Genomic DNA, 10,618 nt, shown 5'->3' on the forward strand with positions numbered 1-10,618 from the left:
TTTATTTCAGGGTTTTCTATTCTATTCTATTGATCTATGTTTTTATTTTTGTGCCAGTATCATACTATTTTGATTACTACAGCTTTGTAATATAATTCAAAGCCTTGAATTGTGATGCCTCTTGCTTTGCTTTTCTTTTTCAAGATTTCTTTGACTATTCAGGGTCTTTTGTGGTTCCATACAAATTCTTATAATTCTTATAATTCTGTAAAAAATGCTACTGATATTTTGGTAAAGGTTGTATTAAGTATGTAGATTGCTTTAGGTAATATAGTTTTTTAAAATAATATTTGTTTTTCCAATCCATGAGCCAGGAATGTCTTTCCATTTTGTTGAGCCTTCCTCAGTTTCTTTCATCAGTGATTTATAGTTTTCAGAGTGCAGGTCTTTCACTTCCTTGCTTAAGTTTATTCCTACATACTTTACTATTTTTGGTGAAATTGTAAGTGGGGTGGTTTTCTTAATTTCTATTTCTGCTGCTTCATTATTAGTATATAGACATGCAACAGATTTCTGTACATTGATTTTGTATCCTGAGACTTTACTGAATTCATTTACCAGTTGTAGTATACCAGTAATACCAGTTGTATGTACATCATTAGTTCTTGATGTAGTGTTCAGTGATTCCTTAGTTATGTATAACACCCAGGGCAAGGAAGGCATATGTGATGTGAACTGGGTTTGCTAGTATTTTGCTCAATATTTTTGCATCTATGTTTATCAGATGTAGTTATTTTTTTTTCTTTGTGGTGTCTATATCTGGTTTTGATGTTAGGGTAATGCTGGCCTCATAAAATGAATTTGGAAGTTTTCCTTCCTCTTCCATTTCTTAGAATAGTTTGAGAAGAGTAGGTATTATCTCTTCTTTAAATGTTTGATAGAATTTGCCTGTGAGGCTGTCTGGTCTTGGTCTTTTGGGGTTTTTTGGGAGTGTTTTGATTACTGATTCAATTTCCTTGCTAGTAATTGGTCTGTTCTAATTTTTATTTTCCTGCTTCCATTTTGGTACTTTATATGCTTCTAGGAATTTATCCAGTTTTTCTAGGTCATCCAATTGGTAACGTATAATTTTTCACAATATTTGCTTACAATTGTTTGTATTTCTGTGATGTTGGTTATTTCTCCTCTCTCATTGGTGATTTTGCTTATGTGAGTCTTTCTCTCTTTTTTTTTTTTTCTTGATGAATCTAGCTAGAGGTATATAAATTTTGTTGATGCTTTCAAAGAGCCAGCTCCTGGTTTCAATAATCTGTTCTATTGCTTTTTGTTTGTTTGTTTTGTGTTTGTTTTTGTTGTTGTTTTAGTTTCTACATCATTTATTTCTGCTCTAATTTTTTATTATTTTCTTCCTTCTCCTGGTTTGGGGTTTTGTTTGTTGTTTTTTTTCTATACTTTAGGTGTGAGGTGAGGTTGTTTCTTTGAGATTTTTTTGCTTCTTGAGGTTGGCCTATATTGCTATATACTTATGTCTTTGAATTGCTTTTGCTGAATCCCAGCAATTTGGACCATTGTGTTTTAATTTTCATTTGGTTCCATATACATTTGGATTTCTTCATTAATTTCCTAGTTGGCCCACTGATTGTTTAGTAACTTGTTATTTAGCCTCCATGCATTTGTGCTCTACAGTTTTTCTTGTTGTTGATTTCTAGTTTCATACTGTTGTATTGAGAAATAATGTGTGGTATGACTTTGATTTTTTTGAAATTGTTGAGACTTGTGGCCTAATATGTGATGTGTTCTAGAGAATGTTCATTCTATGTGCTTTTGGTAAGAATGTGTTTTCTAATCTATTAAAATGGAATGTTCTGAATATATCTGTTAAATCCATCTGGTCCAGTGTATCACTCAAAGCCACTGTTTCCTTGTTGATTTTCTGTTTGGATCATCTGTCCATTGATCTAAGTGGGGCGTTAAAGTCCCCTACTATTACTATTATTATGAAGAAGAGATCCTGCAATGTGTTGCAGTGCAGTGTTTCCCATTTCCCAGGACATGGCCTCCCAGGGAGTGTCTCTGGTGTGAGTTGAATGTCTCTGTTGTGTTCTTGCCTCTTTTCCCTTTAATTCAGTTTTCTACAGTGGCTCTCTCTAACTGTTTTTGGCAGCATTTTTGTCCCTGGCATGTGAGTGTTGGCGTTTTAAGAAGGTATACACTGGTGTGCTTGCTAATTGAGACCTGGAGTTGCTGCTGCCAGTATGGCCAGCATAAGTGCTGAGGGCATGTGGGTGGAACATGTACTTTTAACAAGGTGTGCCTCAGGCTTCAAGGTGGAAAATTCTTTTGATTAGAAATACAAAGTCAGCCAAACTGAAGAGCACCTCAGATCTGTTTATTCTGAAAATGCATCAATGTTCGATCTTTATGTTTTTTTTAAAATTTTTATTTATTTTAAAAATTTCTCTTCAGTGTTCCAGAATTCATTGTTTATGCACTACACCCAGTGCTCCATGCAATATGTGCCCTCCATAATACCCACCAGGCTCACCCAACCTCCCACCCCCCTCCCTCCAAAACCCCTAGATTGTTTCTCAGAGTCCACAGTCTCTCATGGTTTGTCTCTGCCTCCAATTTCCCCCAACTCCCTTCTCTCCATCTCCCCATGTCCTCTGTATTATTCTTTATGCTCCACAAATAAGTGAAACCATATGAAAATTGACTCTCTCTGCTTGACTTATTTTACTCAGCATAATCTGTTTTTCTTGTGAAAAGAACTCAGCTTGAAAAAGTTGGGAATGGAGCACCTGGGTGGCTCAGTTGTTAAGCATCTGCCTTTGGCTCAGGTCATGATCTTGGGGTCCTGGGATTGAGCCCCACATTGTGCTCCCTGCTCAGCAGGGATCCTGCTTTTCCCTCTCCCACTCCCCCTGCTTGTATTCCCTCTCTCACTGTCTTTCTGTCAAATAAATAAATAAAATATTTAAAAAAGAGAAATAAAGTTGGGGCATTCAGAGACTAGGATTTGCTGCTTCTCAGAACTGGGTGTACTGTATAAACAATGAAACTTGGAACACTGAAAAAATAAAATAAAGTTTAAAAAACAAAATCAAATAAAATAAAAAGAATTGCCCCCACCCCAAAAGTCCATTTCAAATCGCCAAACAAGAGAAGACAGATGGAGAAGGTTTAGTGAAAGCAGGTGCCCTGGAAATGGGGTGGGTTTTTTATGGAAGAGCACTTACTGGAATGGGTCTTAAAAGGTCACATTTTCCAAGAATTCTTTATAGAATGGTTGGCGACTCTTCATATGACTCTAGTCAGAATGAAACCTGGTGCAGCCACTTTGGAAAACTGTGGGGATTCCTGTGGACTCTGAGAAACAAACTGAGGGTTTTGGAAGGGAGGGGTGTGGAGGGTTGGGTGAGCCTGGTGGTGGGTATTAAGGAGGGCAGTATTTCATGGAGCACTGGGTGGGAGCACAAACAGTGAATCTTGGAACACTGAAAAAATAAATTAAAAAATAAAAAAAAACCCATATGGGATAGAATAGAACATTCTATTGTATGTATAATAGAAAAACTTGCAATATAAAACAAAAATAGGTAAAAAGTTAAGGAGTTAAGGGATATTCCACAGGAATAAAAAGTATAAGAAATCTGTAATGTTGCTTTATTCTGAGAGAAAATAGGCTTTCACACAAGTAGCATCACTAGAGGCAAAGAAGGACTTTCTGTGAGGATAATAGATCAGTCACAGGAAAGCAAAAGTAATAAATGGATGGAACTTAATTACAGAGTTCTAGAGTAGATCACACATAATGGGGCAGAACTGTAAGGAAAAATATTAACTATGATATTTAGAGATAAACTTCTCTCTCATTAATAGAACAAGTAAGAATTACATGACTTTAACCATACTGTGAGCCAAAATAGACCATGGACTGAACCTAAAATAAATGTTAATAAATGTATTGCATGGAGCACTGAGTGTTATATATAAACAGTGAATGTTGGAACACTGCATCAAAAACTAATGGTGTATTTTATGATGAATATTTTATGATGAATAATGTAATACAATGGAAACAAAAGTGAAAATGAACTTTGGGGACTTCATCAAGATAAAAAGCTTCTGTACAGCAAAGGAAACACTCAACAAAACTAAGAGGCAACCCACGAACTGGGAGAAAATATTTGCATATGACACGACAGACAAATGGCTGATATCCAAGATCTATAAAGAACTCCTCAAACTCCACACTCAAAAAAGAGATAATTATGTCAAAAGTTGGGCAGAAGACATGAACAGATATTTCTTCAAAGAAGACATACAAATGGCTAACAGGTACACGAAAATATGTTCATCATCACTAGCCATCAGGGAGGTTGAAATCAAAACCACATTGAGATACCACCTAACACCAATTAGAATGGCCCAAATCTACAATACAGTAAACAATAAGTGTTGGAGAGGATGTGGAGAAAGGGGAAAACTTCTTACACTGTTGGTGGGAATGCAAGTTGGTGCAGCCACTTTGGAAAACAGTATGGAGCTTCCTCAAAAAGTTAAAAATAGATCTACCATATGACCTGCATATGCACTACTGGGTATTTAAAGATACAGATGTAGTGAAAAGAAGGGTCATCTGAACCCCAATGTTCATAGCAGCAATGGCCACAGTCACCAAACTGTGGAAATGACCAAGATGCCCTTCAACAGACGAATGGATAAAGATGTGGTCCATATATACAATCGAGTAGTATGCCTCCATCAGAGACGATGAAAACCCAACTTTTGTATCAACATGGATGGAACTGGAGGAGATTATGCCGAGTGAAATAAGTCAAGCAGAGAAAGTCAATTATCATATGGTTTTGCTTACTTATGGAGCATAAGGAATAACACAGAGGACATTAGGAGAAGGAAAGGAAAAGTGAATTGGGAGAAATTGGAGTGGGAGATGAACCATGAGAAACTATGGACTCTGAGAAACAAACAGGGCTTTGGAAGGGAGGTGGGTAGGGGGATGGGTGAGCCTGGTGGTGGGTATTAAAGAGGGCACATATTGCTTGGAGCACTGGGTGGGTGCATAAACAATGAATCTTGGAACACTGAAAAAAATAAAATAAAATTAAGATGTTAAAAAAATCTTTATGTAAAGGCAATAAAAACATGGGATAAGCCACTAGGTGTAATGTATCTATGTACTATACCTGATTATATATATTATGTTATATGTGTCTGTATGTTCCCTTCAATATGCTGTTGTTCAGTGGCAGCCAGTATCCAGCTGAAGGATAGACATTCAGAGAAAAAGAAAAATGCTGTGTTCATACAAACACTACGTGCAGAAAAACAGACAGATAGACAGACACACACACACACCCTAATGGTGGCTTGGATTAACCTTTCTTTAAATTGCATTCTAACACTAATGCTATTGAAAATTGATCATACATTGCCATCACTATGGTCATTTTGATTATCATTGCTGTTTCTATCAACAGACAAATAATGAAGATCCTTACCATGGAGAAAGAGAGAGACAGAGAAACCCCCACCTGAGGTGGGAACTAGATCATAGTTCTCCTGAACTTAGTTTAGTGTTCTTTCCCATCTTTCCCATAGATTATCTAATGATCTGTAGCAGTCTTGGTGTTAACTGACTTGCCTTGTAATTGTGGTGGTGATGTGGAGAGGGATTTCCCCCCAAATGGTTGTTTATGGGGGATTATTCACAATCCTATGAACCCTTTAAACCCAGAACCCTTTTCAGTGAACCCTTCACATCCTTATTTCTCAGACTGTAAATGAAAGGGTTGAGAGTGGGAGTTACCAGGGTATACATGACAGCAGCAACCAGCGCCCCCATGGAGTGAGGGGTTGATGGGGGCTTCAGGTAGGTGGCAAAGACTGTGCTGTAGAAGAGGATGACCACAGAGAGGTGGGAGCTGCATGTGGTCAGGGCTTTCTTTTTCCCCTGTGCTGATGGGACCCTAGCCACAGCATGGAAAATATGGGCATAGGAGCTTATGATGCAGAGGAGAGGGCCGAGTCCTAACAACCCGGTCAGAACCATCATCAGGACCTCACTGAGGTGGGTATCTGAGCAAGAAAGTTGAAAGAGTGGGCCAAAAACACAGAAAAAGTGGTGAATCTCTTGATTAGTATAGAAATATAACTGACATAGGGACAGAATATGCACCAGAGAGACAAAGTGGGCCACCCCCCATGACCCACCCACCAGTAGCCCACATCTACAGGGAGTCATTAGTAGTGGGTAGTGCAGAGGATGACAGATGGCAGCATAGTGGTCGATAGCCATGAGAATCAAAAGCAGGCTGTCCATATCAGCAAAAGCAGCAAAGAAATATAAATGGGCCAGACATCCAGGAAAAGAAATGGATCCACTATTTGTCCATAGATCCTCAAGCATTTTAGGGGCTGTGGTGGAAGTGAAGCAGAGGTCCATCAGGGAGAGTTGGCTGAGGAAGAAGTACATGGGAGTGTGGAGGTGTGCATCTGCACCAATAGCCAGCAGAAGGAGCAAGTTCCCTAGGAGGCTCAACAGGTAAAGGGCAAGAAAGAGACCAAAGAGGAGCTGCCTGTGCTCTGGACCTTGGGACAGTCCTACAAGGACAAAGTCAGGAGTCTTGCTGCAGTTCACTCTGGGTCTTGGTGTGCTGCAAGAAAGGGACCATCCTGTAGAGGTTGCTCACTATCAGGAACTGAGGTGGAAAGAAGGCTCGATCCTGTCTCTTGGTATTTGGTGGGTTTCCCAAAACCATCAATATGAATAATGGATGAAAACCTAGAACAGCAATGGGAGGGACAAGAGTTGGATGTCATAAAGGATGGTCAAAGTGAGAAGCATAAAGACAAGAGAATGAGGGGAACAGCAGAGACTTTCTGGAGTTCTTTGCATTTAAAAGAGGCTTCTTAATTAAGAATGAGATGGTATAACTTCTTGTTTGTGAATGTTTTTATCACAAGACCATGAGTCCTTGAAGGCAGAGACTGCATATCAGTACTTAGCTTGGTGCTTGACACACAGTGGGAGCTCAGTAAGTGCTCCTGCACATCTACACAGTCATTACTCTAGTTCAAGCTGTCATTGATAACTGCAGCACTGGGAGCCTCTGAACAGTTTAATATGCCCTCTGGCCCCATCAGCATATCCTACACACTGCAGCCAGAGCGATCTTATCAAACAAGAAAATATGAACATGTCACTTCTTTGTTTACAAATAAGTAAACAAATAAGTTTCTGGAGAACCACTGGTCTCAGGAGAATTCAAAACTCCCAACCATGTCCTACAGAGCTCAGTGTTTACTGGGTTCACAATGTCTCATCAGCTTCAGGTTGCCCCATGGTACACTTGTCCTCTGCTCCCCAGCCACGATGACCACATGGCCTTCCCTTCTCTGAGTCACTCTGCTCCTCTTCCTTACCTCAGAGAAGTTGGTGACCTTCTCAGGGAGGTTTCCTTTTACCTCTTTGATGAAGCTGAACCTCCCATTTCTATGCTGTGACATTACCTTCACAGAATTTACTAAATTCGTAATGTGAAAGATATAAGCACATTCGTCTTCCACTAATATTTATTGAGGGTAAAAAAATATTTATTGAGGGCATTTAGTTAACATTGGAGTCCTTAAGACCAGGAGGTGCAGAGAGTGCACCTCATTTTCTTCTCTGTTGTAGCCCCAGTGCTTGTCATGTGAAAGACAGTATTTGTCACAAGGAGAACAAATACATTAATTAATAGAGAGTGAAGGCCAGAGGACAGTATGCTGTCTTCCTCAAGTGGTTCCTTCCATTTCAACACTTTGTGTAAAAGTTCTTTGTACAAATACCTGAGATATGGGCTGAAAATGTGTATCTACTTCTTCTCTCCTGAAAATCCAGACCAATGAGAGTAAGGGTCCTTTTCTTTGAAGTCTTGCTGATTTCAGTCTTTCCACCCCATATTCTCAGTTACCTTCTGTGGGCTTGCATCAGCTCATCCCCAGCTTATTCCATTCACAGCTTGGCTGGCTTTCCTGCCTCCCCCTCTTGTTGATGAGATTCATGCTGAGAGCATTTGTGGGAAATGGTAGGACTTCTGTTCTGGGCCTGGTCCTACCTTGCTCAGGCTCCTTTGACACCTTACTTCTTCCTGCATCACATCTGTTCATCTGTGCCTGGTTATCAAGAACCTCTGTATCAGAATCCTCCCACCTATAAAACAGGGTTCCCACTATTTAAAAGCCCCTGTTCCCCTCTCTCCTGGGCTGCATCCCTCATGGTCATTTCTGCCTTCCTACATGTACTCTCTTTGACCTGAAGCCTCAGGACTCTTCTCTCTTGACATCCTTCCTTCCTCACCCAAATATTACCTTCAAGGCTCAGTGAAGAATTTACTCCCTTTGCCATCATATTTATCAAATATTCTAACCCTCATTACTTTATTTCTTCTGAATGTATAGATATGTTGATCTAGCCTTAAGTGGATATTGTCTAAAGGTGTTTTCTAATCTTTATGATATATTAATTACCTCTTACCAATTATAAATGCCTTGGGAGTAGGAATTGTTTTCTTTTAAATAGTTCTGTACAGAAACAAGTTTAGCACATGATCTGTCTCAAAGATTATTGCTCCATGACCTCTCTGTAAGTGTTTGGCACAGTTTCCTTTCCTGTTTCCATGAATATGTTCATTACCTCCTTGTTCTAGTAAACCTGAAGTGTTCTGATAGATAAATGATTTAGGATAAAGGGACAGTATCCCCCCCCCCTTTATGTAGCACATTTTTTATATACTTGAGAACAGAGCTTCTCAAACTTTCACATGCTTGAGAGTCACTTGGAGAGCCAGGTAAGTCACATGCTTTTGGGCTCCACCTCAGAGATTCTGTTCTTAGGTCTTGGATGAAACATGAGAATTTGTATTTCTGTCACACTATAACCTCAGGTGATGCTGACCCTGCTTGTCCGCTGAATTGAATTCAAAATGTGGGACTACAATAGCTTTGTCACTTTCCCCTCTATTATTTTCAACTCTTTTAAAAAAAGATTTTATTATTTATTTGAAAGAGATCACAAGTAGGCAGAGAGGCAGGCAAAGAGAGAGGGGGAAGGAAGCAGGCTCCCCGCTAAGCAGAGAACCCAATGTGGGGCTCAATCCCAGGACCCTGAGATCATTACCTGAACCAAAGGCAGTGGGTTTAACCCACTGAGCCACCAAGGAGCCCCTCAACTCTTTTTTAAAAGCAGAAATAAAACACTAATGATGTACTACATGTTGGCTAAGTGAATTTAAATTTAAAAAAGCCCCAGAAATTGGAGGATTGCCCTTCTCCCTCTACAAGTTTAAGGTTTCCCTTACTTCTGTATCTCTTAAGAACAGCACATCCTTTGGCTTTGATATGGCCATACCTCTCAACATCTCCACAACTTCTCCCAGGATGGACCTTCTTGATGATTTTGCTTGAATAATCTCAGTTTTATTATCTCCTCTTTGGGTAATTCACCTGGAAATAATATAATTCATGTTGACTGAGAACTGAGGTTATCTGAATAATATTTGGGCAGCTAAAACATGTAAGGTCCTGCCTATCTAAAACTGAGAAATCTCAGCCACCTAAAACCTTAGCTTCAGATGGACAATATCCCTGATATTCTAATGTGTATCCACAGCATCTGCTACTAATCCTCCATTTTTTCTGTGCTTTCTGGAAAATTCTTCAAAAAGTTAATTGCCTCCATCACACACAGTTACTCTCCATGTTCCTCTAAAACCCCCTCAAGCAGGTTTCTGGCCTTATTATTCCACTTAAATCCCTCTTATCTAGGTCAGCATTTAGTTCTCAGTCCTTAAGTTATTTGACCTCTCAGCAAGACATAGCACAGTTGATTCCTATTTTCTTACTCCAAACATATTATTCCCCTTTCTCCCAGGACCCACCACACTCTTCCAGTGCTCTCACTGGAGACTCCCTCTTAGTCCTTGGTTGACTATTCTTATGTCTCCTTATTCACTTCTCATTCACTTTTTCTGGTCTCTGTCTTCCAGTTCCAGTCTTTAACTATCTATAAACAGATATCTCTTGAATCTTATCTTCAGTTCTACTCTTTTTCAAAACTCTAGACTCATCGGTTTCATTCCCTGCCAGATATATCCTCATGAGTGTCTGTTGGCAGCTTTACCATGTAAGGTGCTTCTCACAGTGAGACTGATTGATGTACTGCTTTTGAAACAGACAGATCTGGCCTTGTAAGGGCAGATCTTCCATTCACTATATTCCACTCTGAAACCTGAGCCCATTACTCAGTTTTCCAGGTGCTACCTTCCACACTTACCTCTTGGCTTCCTTCATCTCTACCCTATGAGTTGTGCCCTTAGAAATATATATTCTCTCCAATGACCTTACTGAGGACACGTATATATTCTCTTCAATGCCCTTACTGAGGACACGTGACTGTCCAGAGAACCCAGACCCTTTGCCTACATTGGTGAGACTGTGTCTGAAGGTAGAGAAGATATAGCTTGGGAGCTGAGCATCATTAATCTTCATTTTTTAGGGAATAGAAACAGCTGGGTGGAAGAAGAAAGCTTTCCTGGCCTTGGAGACCTATCCCCAGAGGTACTCATTAGTGGCAAATCTGGAGGAATTTTCTGAAGAAAAAGTCAACATTTTT

General features: G+C 39.6%; 1 protein-coding gene across 1 annotated transcript; it reads right to left on the bottom strand.

Annotated features, from left to right (window-relative positions):
• Nucleotides 1-5,680: 5,680 nt before the first annotated feature.
• LOC111140290 (olfactory receptor 24-like) lies at nucleotides 5,681-10,296 on the bottom strand. The gene is made up of 2 exons (XM_022492586.1): nucleotides 10,280-10,296; nucleotides 5,681-6,620 (listed from the first exon to the last, which is right to left on the bottom strand). Exons 1-2 carry the CDS (start codon nucleotides 10,294-10,296, stop codon nucleotides 5,681-5,683), a joined length of 957 nt encoding a protein of 318 aa, XP_022348294.1.
• Between the last annotated feature and the right edge of the window lie 322 nt (nucleotides 10,297-10,618).

Source organism: Enhydra lutris, unplaced genomic scaffold (genome assembly GCF_002288905.1).
Source record: "Enhydra lutris kenyoni isolate GAN:26980312 unplaced genomic scaffold, ASM228890v2 scaffoldscaffold408, whole genome shotgun sequence".
NCBI lineage: Eukaryota > Metazoa > Chordata > Mammalia > Carnivora > Mustelidae > Enhydra > Enhydra lutris.